This window comes from Eschrichtius robustus, chromosome 3 (genome assembly GCF_028021215.1).
Source record: "Eschrichtius robustus isolate mEscRob2 chromosome 3, mEscRob2.pri, whole genome shotgun sequence".
Taxonomy (NCBI): Eukaryota; Metazoa; Chordata; class Mammalia; order Artiodactyla; family Eschrichtiidae; genus Eschrichtius; species Eschrichtius robustus.
This window is the reverse complement of record NC_090826.1, coordinates 148865210-148883707: the sequence shown is the minus strand read 5'-3', so window position 1 is coordinate 148883707 and position 18498 is coordinate 148865210. Positions and strand designations below refer to the sequence as shown.

The 18498-nt window shown below is 41.1% G+C and overlaps 1 protein-coding gene and 1 pseudogene across 1 annotated transcript in view; both read left to right on the top strand.

Annotated features, from left to right (window-relative positions):
* Positions 1–11670: 11670 nt before the first annotated feature.
* The window catches only part of PPP2R5A (protein phosphatase 2 regulatory subunit B'alpha), an 88772-nt gene continuing 81944 nt past the window's right edge, over positions 11671–18498 (top strand). The window contains exon 1 of the mRNA XM_068541471.1: positions 11671–12566. Coding sequence (XP_068397572.1) covers positions 12383–12566 — 184 coding nt within the window. The 5' untranslated portion in view covers positions 11671–12382. The remainder of the gene's footprint in view (positions 12567–18498) is intronic.
* Positions 18278–18376, top strand: LOC137763137 (U6 spliceosomal RNA; annotated as a pseudogene).

Genomic DNA, 18498 nt, shown 5'->3' with positions numbered 1-18498 from the left:
TAGTTTTTACTCTGCTGGTGCTACATCAGTGTCACTTTTCCTGTGGGTGGACATCGTCTAGAGTGGTGCTTGAGGCTCTTTTTCTTCCATCTAGCTCCTTTTGGGGGATCCTTACTCTGGTGCATGAAGGTTGGCAGTCTGTCTGCTGGCTGGATCTGACGCATGTTGCAAAGGATTCTCTCCATGTCTGGATTTCCCCTTTCATAAGTGCCCAAGTATCAGCTCAATCTCACCATTTTCAAAACACAGAGACCCTACTTTGTTCACTCTGAAATTAAAAAATACATATATATAAATATATTATTTACTATGTACATACTGTATAGAGAATAATATAAACACCCACCAACCCAACATCCAGCAAAAAGAATGTATAGATAAAGCATTACAGATATAGGTATAACCCTCACTGTACCCCTCCCAATTGTGTTCCCATTCCTATCCTCCTTCCAGGAAGTAAGAAGCTTCTGATTTTGATGTTTTTAACTCTCATGAATATAATGCTATTTATTATTTAGGAATATAGATAGATATATAGATACATAAATAGATATGGCATGAGTGTATATATATATAACTACATATATACTCTCTCTATACCCCTAAACAATAGCATTTTACATGTCTTTAAGCTCTACTCATTCATTCAGGGTTATAGCTTTTCTGAGCTGCAGTGTTTGGGCACAGTAGAAAAAACAGACACTCAACAGAACTCTATTTACCAGAGGCTAAGAGGTCTCCTAGTAGAGTGGTTACCTTAAGGGACAAAGGAGCCAGTACAATTGCTTGACCCAATACACAGCCTTGGTCATCTTGGGGGAGGGGCAATTCTGGCTACAGCAAGGGTTTGCCATTTGGTTTTATTTCTTGAACTCATGGCAGAATTCTGGGGAGAAAAAAGGGTTACAAGGAAGAACTAACAGCACAACTACTACTGATGCTACCACCGCCGCAAGTACCATCACCAGATCTGTCCCACATGCCTAGTATTAGTCAGGCACTGTGGTAAGTGTTTTTCAAAGAATTATCTCTAATTCCCCAAACATCCTCAAAGTAAGTTTTTTTGTCCTTGTTTTACAGATGAAGAAACTCAGGCTAGAAAGACCTTAACCATCCTGAACACAGACAGACCCTCATCCCAAGCTTTAATGAGCGTCTTCATTCGGAGAGTGCACAGACACGTTAGACTCAACATGGTCAAAATTTCTCTCTACCTGTAGCCTCCTTCCCCTTTATTCCCTGAGTTAATAGCTGGAGGAGTAATCCTCTTACATCCAGGTTTGATCAATCACTGCCTGCTCCTAAGTCTTCAATAGCTTCTCACCCTGCCATTCAAAGTACTCTACACTAGGCCCCCAACCTATGTTCCAGCTTTATCTCCTGTTACTCTATACTCCAGCCAGACTAAACTAGCTGCTGTTCTCAAATATGCCACACGTTTCAGCAACTTTGCTTATGCTTCCCTTTACTAGAATGTTCTCCCCCTTCCCTCTACATATCTACCCACTGAAATTCTGTGCATTTTTCAAGGTCAGTTTTAAATGTCCTGCTCCTCGCTGTCATCTGTCCTTCACCTCCCCCCCAGGATGTTATTTTTCCTCCTTTAATTCTAGTTGCATATTGTCTGTACATCCCTTGTCATGACTGATTCTCTGTGCATTGGACCTTTCTTCCCCATGAAAGTGTAAACTCCAAAGAGGCAAAAGCTATGTCTCCCTCATCTTTGTTTCCCTAGCACCTTGTAGCCCATAGAAGGAAACAGTAAATCATTGAATTGATGGAGTTCTTCTCTCTGAAGAAGACCAGTACTCAAAGAATTCATGTTGAAATATGGAGTCCAACATGTGCAAGGACTGGAATTGCATCCTCACAAGGTTATGGTCATTCTCCAGTCCTATCCCACACCCTTGACCCTCAGTAAGCTGAAGTACAATCACTAATTCAGTGTGAGGGAGTGGGACTGAGCTCCTTAGGGCAAGAAGAGGTCTTAGCCAGTCAAGAGGCTGGAGAAGCTGGAAACCTTACACAGGCTTTGCTTCAAGCTGGAAAGAGATCCTCAGTTGGTAGATAGATTTCTTCTTCCTCTGTAAAGGTATCATAAAGAGATTTTGTCACAGTTTTGTGATTAGAATGGTGGTTAGGAATTAAGGACAGTGTGTGTGTGTGTGTGTGTGTGTGTGTGTGTCTGTGTGTGTGAGAGATGGTGTGTCCAGAGGAGTCACTGAGCCCTATTTGTGAATAGCAAGGGCTGCCTCATTCCTGATCCCTGACCCTCTGCCACAGCAGGTACAAGTGGCTGGGCCCTGCTTCTCTCCTGTGCAGTCCTACTGCGCGTTTGGCACTGGAGACCGCCGAGACACATGACAGGCTACACATCTTTTGCCCATTTGTTTCTGTCATGATTTTTTTCTCCTTAAAGAGGAAAAAAGAGGCTTGTGTTGTTTGTGTAATTTCCTTCTTTGCTCTGGCCTACTCCAGGCTGTCAGCCCAGTCTAGTCTTCATCTTTCCCCAAATTAATATACAACATGTCATCACCTCTTTTTAAAAATAAAGATCCAGCTCTCCGCCTCAATGACCTTAAAGAACTATTAACTCGATGTGTCTAACCTCAGAGTCACCTTTGCTTCCCCTTTCCTTCCTTCCTCTGACACTCCTTTCGTCTCCCTCCCACAGAAAAAAACTGGCTTAGCTTTCAAACCTTTGGTTAAAGGCCCCCAGTTCATGTGGTCAGCCAGTTCAAAACCTTGGCACCCTTTGTAATTCTTCCCTTTGACTTGCCACCCCCCATTCATCAAATCTCTCGGGTGTTTCCTTTGGAATGTCTTTCATATCTATTCCCAGGGCCATTTTTAGTTTAAGCCAGTGATCATCAAGGAATGGGGGATGGGGATAGGGGGGTGGGGGGTCTGGATTGTCACTTGGGAATTTTTTCAAATACCGTATAGCTTAGAAAAGCTCCACAGGTGCTGACACACACTGCTCAGCACCACTCAGTCAAGTCCTTCTCCTGGACACCTGTCCTCACCTCCAGCTAATCTTGCTGGCTTCCACTTTCCCCACCCAGTACTCTTAAAACACTGCTTTCCACGTGACATCTTCCATTCAAACGTGCTTTGGCGTCTCCCCACTGACCTCAGCATAAAGTCCAAACTTACAGACACTCCATAATCTGATACCATCTTCTTTGTCTGCTGCTACCTCAAAGTTTTCATACCAAACTCCCTTCAGCTTCCTGACATATCCCCTTCTCTCAGGGCTCTGTACCTTAAACATCTCCTTCCTGCTTCTTGGAATAAATTCCCCTTTCTGGGTTTTCCTGACTAACTCCTTTTTTTAAATTTATTTATTTATTTATTTTTGGCTGCATTGGGTCTTTGTTGCTGCATAGGGGTTTTCTCTAGTTGCAGCGAACGGGGGCTACTCTTCACTGCAGTGTGCGGGCTTCTCATTGCGGTGGCTTCTCTTGTTGTGGAGCACAGGCTCTAGGCGCACAGGCTTCAGTAGTTGTAGCACGCAGGCTCAGTAGTTGTGGCTCACGGGCTCTAGAGCGTAGGCTCAGTAGTTGTGGCGCACAGGCTTAGTTGCTCCGTGGCATGTGGGATCTTCCCGGACCAGGGCTTGAACCCATGTCCCCTGCATTGGCAGGCGGATTCTTAACCACTGCGCCACCGGGGAAGTCCTGACTAACTCCTTATGTTCTTCAATTCTCAAATCTAGAACCTCTTCCTCCAGAAGGACTATCTTGCTCCCCACCCCATAGATTCTGCATTCTTCCTCTGTGCTTACCTTTGACACAGCACTTATTATACTGTCTATGGTGGTTTGTGGGTTTTTTGTTTTTATGTTTTCATTTTACTTTCCTTTCTAGACTCTCTGAGGGAAAAACCTGTTGTTGTTGTTTTTTTTTCTATCCCCAGAACCTAGAGCAGAAAATAGCCTATAATAAGCATTGAATGTTTGTTGAATGACTGAATGAATGCACCTTTTCCAGCTTTCTCTCCCACTACCCCTCTAGAAATCACCTTCTCTAGGAAAGACATCTAACATCCCCTGTACATGCCTGTACTTCCCCACCCGTGTGTCTTCACACCCTTCCTTCACTGACCGGTGGGCGGCAATATCAAGTAGTGGGGGAGGAGGAGGTGGGCATAATAAGCTGGACACTTTGCGCTGGAGAGATGTGTAGTAAGTAGCTGGATGGTGCTCTCCCCTAACACGTCTACTTTTCTTTACTTAGTTAATTATTCCCAAGCCTCTGGATCCAGCTAAAATCCCATGTCTTCCACCTCAGCATGAGCGTCACCTGTGAACTCCCTTGGACTTTGTTGTCTTGGCTCTCATCAAATACTGTCCTGAATGAGAAGTTATCTTTTTTTTTTTTTTAACATCTTTATTTAAGTATAATTGCTTTACAATTGTGTGTTAGTTTCTGCTTTATAACAAAGTGAATCAGTTATACATATACATATGTTCCCATATCTCTTCCCTCTTGCATCTCCCTCCCTCCCACCCTCCCTATGAGAAGTTATCTTTCCCTGGGCTTATGCCTCATCTCTTCCCCAAGAGCTCATGCTCCCTGAGGGTCAAGACCACAAAGTTTAGCCACGGGCCGTGTTCATAACAGGCCTCATAAATTGGTGATGGTGCTTGTTTGGTCCATAGCATGACCAACCCTCCTGGTTTGTCCATACATGTGTGCAATAATACCATGTTTCCTCTGGTGCATATTCCCTGCTTTGTTTCCATAGTTGAATTTTAATTGATGTGAGCTCTCCCCACTGATGGTGAGCTCCATGCAGGCAGCCTTGTGTCATTCATGGCTATTCGTCAATCACCTGGAATGAACCAGGCATGTTATAGGAGATTAATGAATATTTTTGGAGTGAATGAATAGGAAACATTGGGCACCATTATATCTCTTGATAATCTCATTTTCCTTCTAGGTAACAGGACTTCAGAGCTCTACATATACAAAAATTTTAAAGTACTGGGCATCTTATGGCAGTGACAGTGCAATCCATTCAATTTCATTTTTGGTGAATGTCTTTGTACAGAGTGAATAAAGAGAGCTTGAACTTTCACTGATTTTTACAAGAGAAGAATAGAGGACCCCAGACATGCTAGAATACAAACAATTGCTCCTGGACATGACAGAAGTCACTGGGACCAAACTCCCAGGGGAATAGAGAGGAATGTCGCACAGATGAGAGGGACTTTAATAGAGAATCTTGTTTGATCTCTTTTTGCCAGATTCATTATATGAATAATGCTTAGTACACAGTAGGTGTTAAATTTATGGTGATGATTATATATACACACCCAGAGACACACACAGTTTTTTTTTAAAAAACTGTATCCTCTGGTATAGAAGTCAAAGCTTAGGACCTGAAAACACTGGAGAATTTCCAGTTCAATAATTCCTGAAAATCCCGTAGTACTACTAGTATTGCTTCTTCAAAGCATAAACACCTCCTGATATTGAAGATACAAGGTCAATTTCTTAGATTTTCAAATTGATTATTTTCTGCAAGTTTGAGCCAAAATAACAAGCCAATAAGAGAGAACATATTGCTGGCATGCAGCCGCTAGGTATTTTAAGACAGGGACTGCTTCAAAGCTTACTACATGCTTCCTCCAGGCAGATGAAAGAGGAAGACCACTTATTGGTTTCTATAAAATCTGCATATGAGTGGAACATTAAGGAGCCATACAGTATTTTTGTAATCCCTGCTCCTCAATAAATACCCAGAGAGCAGTCCTGTGTTGAATTTAATCTTTGCTTTTTCTTTGCCCATTCACCTCCAGGTCAAATTCTGACACAAGGTGTGGCAAAATATATTCTTCTGTTGCAGTGGAATTTTTTTTTTTTGGTGACATATTGTGTGAAATAAGTAAATTCATTGACTGAGATACGGAAATCTTTTTTTTTTGGCCACGCGTCTTGCAGGATCTCAGTTCCCCAACCAGGAATTGAACCCGGGCCATGGCAGACCACCAGGGAATTCCCTGGAAATCTTTTTAGTGATGAAGAAATGTGGGAAATTAGTTTCTTGAATGGCAAGTATTCTTTTCTGTTGTTGTTCTTATCCATATGAAAACTTCATTTTGTTTCAAGGCTCACTTCAAGCATTACTTGTTCTGTTAAATTTTCTCTGACTCTCTCTTCACAAACCATATTTGCTCTTCTTTCCACTATGTTTACACAACACCGTAGGGAACATAGGGTATAGTCTTTGATTTGTTATGCTGTCCGTCCTCACTAAATTGTAAGGTCCATGCTTTATTTATCTCTTCATTCCTAGCGTCTGGCATATTGACTGGCACATAGAAGGCACTTGAGAAATACTTGCAGCGTTGAATTAAAGAGTGGAGGGTTTGCCAGTATCAGTCTTTTAAATCCCACTCTGCAAGGACAAGAGGATATGGCATGAACTGAGCCCCTTCAAACTATATCCTGGTTCCTCATCTAGTATACAGGTAGGATTGGGCACACCAGGGGTTATTGAACATTTATGATTGCAGCCCACTTAAGATGGGGCAAAAGATCTCACAGCTGTGGAAAAAGGATTCAGAGATAATCATAAAGTATAAGTGTACCAGCATGTGTTGGGGGGATTAATAATACCTCTGTTGTACCAATAACTCACATTCAATCCTTCTGCAAGTCCTATGTAATCCTCCTCTAAAAAAAGTCTCCAATCTAACCATCTCTACCACCACTGACCTAGTCTAAGTTCTTGATTGACCAAGACAATAGCCTGTATAATAGCCAGCAACAAACTGATTTAATAATGACAAGCTTAACTGAAAGCAATTAATAATTAAAAGCAAAAATGGCAGCAATTGAAAACCATGACTACGGATCTTGTGCTGTTAACAAAGGACCCTTCCTGAAAATTGCAGGAATTCCAATCATCTCAGTGTGTACTTGTGCTTGAACAGTGGCCAGAAAGACAACACAGAATTAGAGTCTTTGAAAAAAATCTAGAAAAGCGCTGAGTTTAGTTTATGAACCAAGTGCCGATAAGCTTTGACAACTTGCATAGTAAGTTATTGGTCAGAAGATCTCATTGTACATAGAAACAAAAGTCTCCTGTAAGATATGAAAAAAAAAAAGACTTTCCAATTTGGATCAGTTTGAAGGAGGACCTTCTTGGTCTACCTGGGGTCAGGTACCAACTTAACCTGATTAGCATCTAAGGTCTCTTCAACTTTCATATTTTGTTGATGCATAGCATGTATATATAAATATCTGTTACATGATGAATTAATGAATAAAATAATGAATGAATGAATAGGTATGAATAAACCTGTAAGAACTCTGGAAGGTTCACCGATGGATAGAGCAGTGGTTTTCAAACTTCTTCAGGTGGTGAAATAACTATAAATCATGTAGCTTTTGATGGAACATCTAAAAATGTGAATTTATTAAATCTTAAGAGAGTAAACCTATTCTATCTCTGGAAGCACATATAAGAATCTGATAGCATTGATTCCCTCCCAGGAGGGGACCTGGATTTGGGGAGACAGAAATGGGAGTGAGGGGCTTCCCTGGTGGCGCAGTGGTTGAGAATCTGCCTGCCGATGCAGGGGACATGGGTTCAAGCCCTGGTCTGGGAAGATCCCACATGCCGCGGAGCAACTAGGCCCGTGAGCCACAACTGCTGAGCCTGCGTGTCTGGAGTCTGTGCTCCGTAACAAGAGAGGCCACGATAGTGAGAGGCCCGCGCACTGCGATGAAGAGTGGCCCCTGCTTGCCGCAACTGGAGAAAGCCCTCGCACAGAAACGAAGACCCAACACAGCCAATAAATAAATAAATAAATAAATAAAAATTAAAAAAAAAAAAAAAAAGAAATGGGAGTGAGACTTTTCCTGTTACCCTTTCATTCTTTCTGAATTTTACATAATTTGAATGTATTTAAATAAAAAGGAGTGACATATTAAAAATTAAAATTTTTATGATAACTCAGATACTATCTTGATTTAGATTCCAGTATAGTAAAGCAATAGAAAAGAATCAAACTTTTAAGAAAGATGTAAGGAAGAAATTTTATTTTATTTTATTTTTGTAAATTTGGAAAAGACCACTATTATTTGATTCTGCAGATAAAACACATTTGTTTGGTGTTCTGTTGGAGCACAGTTTGGGTATTATGGCTCTTAAGGAAAGAGAACGTTCACAGCCAAAACTTTGCTTGGACATGCTTTAGAGAATTTCACAGTGATTTGAAAAGAATACTCTCCCTGATGCACTCTTCAAAAAAAATATTTCTTCTATTATTCTTGAAATTTAAAGCATAAATAATATGCTCAGCCATCAGAGGTGCTGGAATTTTTTTTTTCCCCCTCGGATGCACTCTTTAAACCATTAAAAGACTGTGATTTTGCTTTGTGGATATTGTTGTCTCATGAATTATTTTCCCCAGCAAGCTAGGTATTGTGAATAAAAGAATGAGAACACTAAGCATACTTATGCTTATGGACTAAGGAATTCAAGTCATGTGGGGATAAAGTAAACCAAAGAATTTGCAGTGATGAAGACTTGACCTCTGAATCACATATGGGTCTTCACATATGGGAAAAGGCAGGAGCTATACAGCATGGAATCATCCTTGACACTCTTCCTGTGTCAGAGTTACATACAGATCAGCACTGACATTGCAGTTTTCTGTTAGATGATTATTAGTGAACAAATCTCTATTTAGGACCCAGATACCTTATTTACTTAAGATAGTGCATGGAAAATAAATGTTCAATAAATACATATGTCTATAAAATTATCATGTGCAAAATATTCACTTTCCCAAGTGCTTTGTTTTATGTATCATATTTAAAACTCATGTCAACGTTGTAAAGAAGGCTGGTTACTTATTTTTTTTCTGATAAACAAATGTGGAAACTAAGACTCTGAGAGGGTGAGTGACTTGACAGGCCCAAACTATTGTAAGGCCTTTTGATTCTTTGACTATTGTATTTTCCATCTCCCCCAAAATGTTTGGTGACTTCAACCTGGAATGCCATCCTTCTCTCTTCTTAGGTTCTGACTCACTCTTTATTTAAAATTTTTCTCAAAAATTCTTCTCCAAGAGGCTGTTTCAGAAAGCCCTGACAGTTTTGCTGGTTCCAAGCCTCTGAATAATTTGTTTCTAGTATCTATTTTCTATCTATTCTATTTGGTCTCTATTTTCCATTATTTATTATCTATCATATTCCAGTATGAATTTTAGCTTTATTGGTGTGCTTTCTGTTATTTATTTCCCCTTCTTATCCTATGTAAATGCTCTTTATTATAAATAGTACTACCCTTGACTTTTAGACATTTATAATCTATTCTAAATAAAATCCAGCTGACTAGATAATAGTAGTTTCAAAACTTTTGTGTGCATAAGAATGACCTAGGGAGCTTATTAAAAGTAGATTTCTCAGTGTTTTTCCCATAGGTTCTGATTCTGTGTGTCTGGGGTCAGGTCCAGGAATCTGCATTTTAAATAAGCACCTCAGAGGATTTTGATACAGGTGATCCAATGATCATGCTTTCAGAAACCTTGTTCTTGAGAACTAAAAATTAGACTGTTACATACTGCATATCTATCCTTTGTTCAGTAAAAGATACAGAAGTATAAAATAACTGAGTTCTTGCTCTCTTAGTGTTTACAGACTTCCAGGGGAGAAAGAGCAGAGCGCCTGCCATCTCTGACATTATATGATGACAGACCCTGTGAGTGTTATAGATAATAAATGCTATAGGAATATAAAGAAGAAAGGCATCACTTTTGGCCAGATTATCATGAATGGCTTCATAAAAGATAGGGGTTGAGCTAGGGTTAGAAAAAACAGTTAGGTCTCAACAAGATGGGGAAAAAAGTGGATTATTTCAAGATGTTGGAGCTGAGGGTCAAGGAAGCACTATACTTTTAGGGTATCAGTATGTAGAATGATGTGTCTAAATTGAAAAAAGAGTTTGTGTAGGGACATGGCACGATTTATGCCTGGAAAGACAGCCACGAGTTAGACTGAGAAGAGCCTGGAATTGGGACTTTATTCTGTAGGTACTGGATGGTTCTTCACACGTGCCAATAAGATAAATGTGGCATTTAAAAAGACTGATCTGGCAGTGAGTTTGAAAGCCCTGAACTATATTTGGTGGTTGGTTGTGCAAATTGTAAGGAAGGCTTGGTTTGAACGTTTGTGAAGGTAGATTCAACACAATCTGAAACTTGATTTGATGAGGAAGGTGTCAAAGACGCTGCTGAGTTTTGAACCTCCTTGACTAGGAGGCTTGTGTACGATTTCATCACTCAGTGAATCTAAGGAAGGAAATATTTTAAAGTAGTGTTTGGTTTTAGATCTGGAATCCAACTTCCTACCCAAAGTTGGCATCTTCGGTACATATGCATCAGATAGTTTTGCTTAAATATATGGCAACTATTTTAATTTTGTCGAAAGGAAAAGGTCTGGGGCTCGTGGGAGAGAAATGGAGATTGGGGTCCGCCAAGCCGCAGAGAAGACAGACTGTTCAGCTCACTTATTTTTATTAAGCATCATTATACAGAAAGTGCCACACAAAAAAACTAAGATGACCAGCAGTCCTGTCCTTAAAAAGTTTAAAATCTGGATGGACTCTACAGGAGATCCCAGTAAGAGTAAATGGCAAGCCCTCAAATCCACAAACCACAGATCAGCCAATTTGGACTCTTCCTGCTGGAGCAGCTGAAGGCCTCCGGCTGAAGAAGAGTGAAAATTAGGATACTAAATTGGGAATGAGAAATCTTTTCCTGCAGGGTGTGGATTTGGGAAACTCTTTTCAGTAGTGGACGCCAGACTGCCCAAACTCGCACTAGAACAGCTCTCAAGAACTCCAGCGCTAAAGCCACCAGAGCTATAAATTTATCCCGTAACTTCCAAGTGCGCGGCTTTGGGCAGGCGAGGCTCCAAGGCCCGCCCACAGAGGCCAGCACCTCGCTCTGATTGGACAAGTTCATTTCCTCGCCTTCCTCCGCGGGACTACTTCAGCCATCAATCACACTGCTTGTTCCACCCCTACCAGGCCTTTGCTCCACCCCCTTTCAGTGACGTAACACCTGACGCTCTTTCGCGCCCCAGCCCTCAAGCTCTCCACCAGTCGCTTCAGTTCCTCATTGGCCAGTAGAGAGGGGAGGGAAGAATGGGCGCATTCTATTTTGTTCTCTAAACTCCCTCCTCTAGTTTCCCGGTCTTCTCATAGGCTGTCAGGAGCGCAATTATAGCCTGGAGCTGTCGCGCAGGCGTGCAAAGCTGCTCGCTGGTGGAGGGGCACCTCCCCTCATTCCTTAGAGAATTAGTTACCCTGTTGTGACGTGAGAGTGGCACTCCGCTTGTCATCCTCACTAACGATTGGCTGTGGCAGAGGTCCGTCATACAACCACGCCCCATTCCTCTGCCTAACCTCCCAGTTTGATAGCCCTTGCAGAAGGCCAAGCTTCACCCCGTTGCTGCCGCTTAGCCGTGCGATTGGCTGAGGGAGCTGGCATGCTTTCCCACCCCCTACTCCTTCCCGGGCCTCCGAGAGGCTGGCGGGACCCCGCGGAAGTTGTCAGTCAATCTCCTCCCTCCCCATCCCCCGCGCGGTCCCTCCCCCTGGCCGCGCGCCCTAGCGCGCGCGCGCACACGCACTCACACTCCCCCCTTGCCTCTACCCAGCACCTTCTCAAGTTGTAGCGGTCGCCCGCCAGGGGTTCTCTGTGGGCTGCGGAAGGGCGCGTGGGGGAGGGGGTTCGGACTGCTCGGCGCTTCGACGAGCGAGTGTGTGTGCGCGCCCAGGGCCGGGGCGGCGGTTCACCGCCCCGGGAGATGAGGGGTCGGCGCTGACAGGGAAGAGCGGACACCGCGGCGGTGGCGACAGCGGCTCGGAGGGGACCCGCGATGGCAGCGCCTCGGGAGGAGGCTCCAGGCAGGGCGGGCTGCGCTAGCTGCGGCCACTGAGGTGCTGGCGGGCCGGCCGGCTGGCGACCCGGGCTGCAGGGACGAGAGGCGCGTTCGACGTCCGCACCCCAGCGTCCTCGCCTCAGTTGTCTATAAACTTCGGGCTCCCGTCCACCCGCCCTCCGAACTCGGAGTCAACAACTTCTTCACCCCCCCGTCTACCCCCGCCCTCGCCTCCGTCGCCCCGGGAGCTCGCCGCGCGTCGGGGACCAGGAACCTACGGCACTGAGATGTGGCCGTGAGGCGTCGGTGGGCGGCGAGGAGAAGCTCGGCGGCGCCCGGGAGCGGGAGGGCAGTGCGGCCGGGGGAACGGGGCGGAGGGGCGCGAGCTCTCGGCGCCTCTCCCCCGCCTTCTCCTCCTGCCGCTGCCCGTTCCGTGCAAGCAGCAGCCGGAGCTGCCAAGCGCCAGGGCCGTGGTGATGTCGTCGTCGTCGCCGCCGCTGGCGGGGGCTGCCAGCGCCGCCATCTCGGCCTCGGAGAAAGTGGACGGCTTCACCCGGAAATCGGTGCGCAAGGCGCAGAGGCAGAAGCGCTCGCAGGGCTCGTCGCAGTTCCGCAGCCAGGGCAACCAGCCGGAGCTGCACCCCTTGCCCCAGCTCAAAGGTAACCTCCGAGGGCGCAGCCCGGGGAGGAACGCGGAGGCTCCCCTCCACGCCGCCAGTCATTTCTTCATTTCTTTCTGGGGGTTCCTTCTGCCCAGCTGGGGCTCGGAGTGTGTGAGTCGCGTTCCCATGCTTCCTTGGCGTCCTCCCACTCCCTTTGATTCAAACAGGTTTGCTGTTAAGAGCCTTGCTTCTTTTCTCACTTCTGGGTTCACCTCAACTCTTCCGGTCTTGGAGGAGGTCAGCACCCCTCCCCACCTGCGCGCTCGCTTACCTGCCCTTGCTACTGGAACTCTCCTCTTGCGGCCCGAGGGGTAGAGTTCTTCACTCTTCTTCCCCGAGCCTTGCCCTTCCCCATCTTGCTTTAACAACCTGTCTTACGTTCCGACCTTCCCTTTCTGAGACCTGCCTCTTTTCGGCCACTCTTAGCCAATCCTTTACTTTTCCAATTATAAAGCGTCTGTACGCACTCTCTTCCTAACTTTCCTTCCCATTGATGGTTCCTAAGAGCCTTACAGACCAGGAATCCTAATGCAAACACCGGTTAAGAGTTACCTGGCCTTTAGATTTATTTATAAAGAAAAAGCCTAAAAAATCTGACTAGTGTAGTGTCTTACTTACTGGGTCATTAGATTTAAATGTTACCTTTAGCCCAAAGAATAGAAAGACTTAAAATACTTGATCGTCTTAGAAGATACACACGGTAAACTTGGAGAGGTGTTAAGGAGTAGATAGTGTCGCTTTGCAATGGAATGGGAACTTAGTTCGCCAAGCAGTGATTCCAGGGACTTTGTAGGTTTGTACAGTAATTCAGATTGGTATCCGTGTCAGTGCCTTGCAGGAGAACTTGGCACTCCTTTTGGCGCACTCCTTTTTCCCACTAGGTTTAGAGGATTAAAAAAAGAAAGAAAGAAAGAAATTGGTTCCTGGTGTTCTAGTTTATTCTTTGTGGATTACTACCTTTTAATTTTATAATTTTAATGTCTTTGCTTTTTATGAGATAGGCATCATCATGGAACAAGATGATAATGGTCCTAAACATTCGAAATTTTTTTTCGACAAAAGAAACCTGATAGAAATTTAGATCATCTGTTTTGCAAGGCCAGGAAATGAAAAGTTCATACTGAAATAGATAAATGTTCAGCAGGTTTTTCTATCAGTTTGAAAAAGCTCCAGCATCTCCTTTAAGGCCAGTCTGGTTCTGATTTGTCTTTGGGCCTATGAATCCAGCCTTAGTTTGGCTAAGAGTCTAAAGAAAACCCCAGATCAAATCACAGTTGACCTGCAATAGCTCTGGAACCCCATTCAGATCCTACACTGCCCTGCCTCTTGGGGTGCTTCTAAATTAAAGACATCCCACAGCCAGGATCAAACTGACTTTTGAAAGAAGGTTTTATTTAAGATGTGTAGCCTGTGGTATTGCATTTATCATTTGCTATTTAGTATACAAAAATTGTGAAAATTTACATAGCATAGTCAACGGTAGACCACAATGATAGTCATTGTCAAGACTAATTTTTGAGTGATGTCATAGCTATAAAAGAATATCATCTTACCTATTAGGACACTGAACTACTATTCATGAATTTAAAATTTTAAACTTAACTAAAACATAGATATTTTTACCTTTTTATTTTTTTTCATTAAATTGACAAATTATTTTTGCAGTTTGAAGGTTTGGTGCTAGTGTTTTTCTTTCATGTTTCTTTAATTTTCTTTTTAGTAAGATGTTCCTTATATTGTTTTTTTAATATAATATTTACTTATATTTAATAAAAATAATTGAATATTAAACATATGGTTGCTTCAAGCCAGGAGATGCAACTTTAATATATTTTGTTTTTAAAAGCCTAGTAAAAATATGCAGAGTCAGTATTCATCCAGGTTTCATGGTGTATTGTTCAACAAGTTGAAGGTGCCATTGAATGTTTTATTTATAGTATTTTGCTCACTAGTAGAGAAAAAAATAAAATTGGAACTTTAGTTTTATTCTGTATGTTTTACATGAAAATATAGTATTCTTTATAAGGAAAGTTACGTATTCAGGATAAATTTATGTAAATTTAATTGAGGAATAAGATTCTTACTTAGATTACCCACTAGGAAAAACTACTTTTACTCCAGATGCCAAAATGCTTGAAAAGTGGTTTTTTAAAAATTCAGTTGCTTCACTTGGTACTTTGGCAGTGTCTTTGATACCACAACGTTGAGTGCTTTTTCTGTCAGTAGTAGTTTTTTCCATTTGTGGCCTTAACAAAAACCAGTGGAAAGCCGTGTAATACATGTATGAAAGAGAATTTTTCTTCCTGCTCTGAAATATAATCTTGCTGTGGAGTGATTCAATGTCTGTGACCATCCAAAATCTTTTAAGTGTTTATGCCAACTTGCTTATGTTACACTTTGTCCACATGAATCTAAACTGGAAAGGTGCCGGTTATTTTCCTTAAAGCATGCTATGGGTAAAGATTAACAAAATAATCCCATTTTTTAATCTATAAGAAGTTTATTCATGTGAAATAATTTAGTAAGTGGGTTGCAGGATTTTAATGGTGAAAATGTTCAGAGAAAATTCTGTTTTATTACAGAAAGTATTTAAAAAACAAGCCTTGTTAAAAGGATGTTTTAAAAATGAGAAACTTATGTGGGTCATCAAACTTAACTGCCTTATATTTTATAGCTTAAAAAAACTTTTTTTCCAAAATACTTGAAATTTCTTATGTTCATTCTGTAAGTTCCTCTGAGAACTAGGTATTAGAAAATAAAGGTAGGAACATTCTGTCAGTCATTTTTTTCTGTATTTAAATTTACATTAGTATAATACTTAATTTTTCTACCTTAAACTTTTCCTCTGGTAACCAACAGTTAGGAGACTTTTAACTTTAAAAAAAAAAATCAGTTAATTGGAAGCTTGTCAGTCTGTTTAACCTTTTTTGTGTAAGTCTCTAGAAGGATTGGTTTGGTAAAATAGTGGATGCCATACAGTTATATAACATTTAGCATTTACAAATTATTTTACACTTTTCTTTAGATTTTTAAATTATAAAAACAGTATTGCTCATAATAAGTGAAATAGTCCAAAGTTGTATAACATCTAATCCCCGATATCCCTTGCTTTTTCACACCTAAGGTAATATTGTGACAATCCATAGCCCAATGTATTTTTACAAAAATTATATTTCATTGTGTTATCCCACCAACTCTGTGCAAGACCAATATCATTCCCAGATGAGAAAGCTGAGGCTTAAACAGCTTAGTTTCAGGCCTGTGATTACTTATCTGGATGGTGTTGCACCTGACACTGGTACCCAGGTTAAATGATTTCAGTATTTTTGCTGTTATCCTGCTTTATGAAATTTGAGCAGTATGATAGAGTTGGGTCATTGGGGTCAGCCCTGGGTCAAAGGTAAAATTTTAATCTTTCTGAGTTGCTTTCCTTATCTGTAAAATGGGGATAATACCTTCTATCTCCCCAGGATTTGGGGGATTAAGTGAAATAACGTAATTAGTGCCTAAAAATAGGCAAAGAATGTTAGTTCCCATTCTCTTTGATATTTGAAAATCCAGATCAAAGATATTTTCTAAATGAAGGATTCACATAAATAGTAAACTTTGCTAGTGTACTTAATGTATAATTTGTTTATAATCAGTTTTCACATATGATTTATGTGAAATGAGGTGAAGCTGTAACATCAGCATAAGTGTGGATGTGGAAATAGGGTAGACTGACTATTTAAAATATTGAAAGTTGTAGTTAGAAGTTTTTTATCAAGCAGAGAAATTGAATTAACCAGTAGAATTGTATAGATGTGCATTTCTTATGGGAGACAGCCAGTAAATGGCAAAGAACAGAATGAAACTGGCTTTGAGATTGAAGTCCCCTTCAGATGAGGTAAAGAACTTACCAAGGTTCCTCAGTTTCTTTGTTGGTGTATTCTTAGAAGCTGGGTCCCACTGGAGGTATTTAGTCCAGTAACAGTAGTGCTCATTTGAAGTGCTTTGCTTACCTATAGGGAAAAAAAAATTTTTGTTTTTCTTGATGTATGTGGTCTTTTAGGGTATCCGGAACAAGAACAATGACACGATTTGAAATTTCATAACTAACTTAACTTTTCTGTGCTGGTGAGGGACACTACTGACTCAACTTCTAAGGTTTATAGATTTCTTTCAAAATTAATTTCATTCCGTCTAAACCCAAAACCCGTTTTAGTAATTGGGGTGGCAATAAAGGAGAGTTGAAATTCATCTGAATATGTTAAAAATGTTTGTTTACAAAGGGATATAACATTTTACCTATTTTAGGACTGTCTTCTGGAAGTAATATTATATTTCTTCTGGTAGACTTATTTTTAAATTTTTAAAAACTTTTTAAGGATATACTTCTAGAGAAATTAATATAGTGTCTGTTGCTGGCCTTCACATGAAGGAAAAACTTCCATTTAAGTCTAATTTAACATCTTCAGAATTCCTATTTAGGGTCAGATTTCTTTTTCCCCCAATGTTATTACCTCCTCTGATTCTTAATTGAATTTTGAATCCTTTTATGAAGTGCCTGTAAAGTGAGAATCCAGTAAAATGTATTTAAGTAAAATAGTGTGATCACTGGGATAGAGTACCATCCTGTAAATAGTACACTTAAACTGTCTTCCTGTATCATTGATGAGTCACAGTTGCTTTGGGCTAGTTGTTTAACCCCTTTGACCTTCAGTTTAATCATTTTTACTTGTAAGAATAATATTTTCCCTTGATAAAATCACAAAAATGAATTAGTCTTTGATGAGGTATTGCCTCTCTTTGGATGACAAAGACAGGTTTATCAACAAAAATCATACATTTGGGAAATAATAGATTTTTGTGTGTTTTTAAAATTTTAACTTTTTAAATTGTAAAAAGCTGGGGATATAAACTAGCTTATTTTTATTTTATGTGTTTAGCAGTGTTCTCAACCCTGGCTGTGCACTTAGAGAGTTTTAAAAAACATCAGTGCCTGGGTCCTACCCTCAAGTGATTCTAAATAAATTGGTCTAAGGTAGGATGCAGGCATTTGTATTTTTGAAAGCTCCCAGGATGATTCTGATATGCAGCCAGGGTTGAGAATCACTGGTTTGGCATTATCTGTCTATTGATTTAATTCATTAATTGAGACTTTGTCCTTTTCTCTGGATACTCGCGGCTCATTACCCAGCCTGTTAACATTTCCTGCCCTCACTTCACCTCGTGCTATTTACTTTTCACTCTCTTAACTTTGCTGCCCCCTATGGCTAATCAGCTACTTTCCTGAAGGGGGATAGTGCTCTTGGATTCTGGAATTTTAGGTGTGACGAGTTGATGCTATTAGATTTTGCTGTAGTTATCGTAATTAAAACTCAGCTATTATCCTTTGATACAAGATGGTCAAGTTTTTTTTTGTTTTTTGTTTTTCTCTGTGATTTTCGGAGCTGTGGCTGAGCTGTCAAGTAAAAGTGAGAACATATGATAGCAGTTTGCCTAGGTTTAATCCCATCATTCAGGGTAGCATGATAATCCCAACCAATTTGGAATGTAAAGCTGATATTTGCTATATGTTCACAGCATTGTTCTGCCTCTTGAAGATTTAGAACTAATATTACTAGTGTATATGTTGACTATTAGGTGTTGAACAGATGAGATATGTTGATCATAACTGTTTTTGGTCATGCCTTGTTTATTTAGCATCAAGTAATGTTTTTCTTGTGGTTGCTTTGGCAGCACATATACTAAAACTGAAACTATTGAAGATTAGCATGATTCCTGCACAAGGATGACACACAGATTTGTGAAGTATTCCAGATTTTTGCAGAATAGACAGGGCATTTTAGAAAGAAAAAAAAAGAAAAAGAAATGTTTTTTGTCAGTGTTTTTACGTCTATCATCTTAATCTTGACCACAGTTTTTTACTGAAGGTAGGGCAGCAAGGA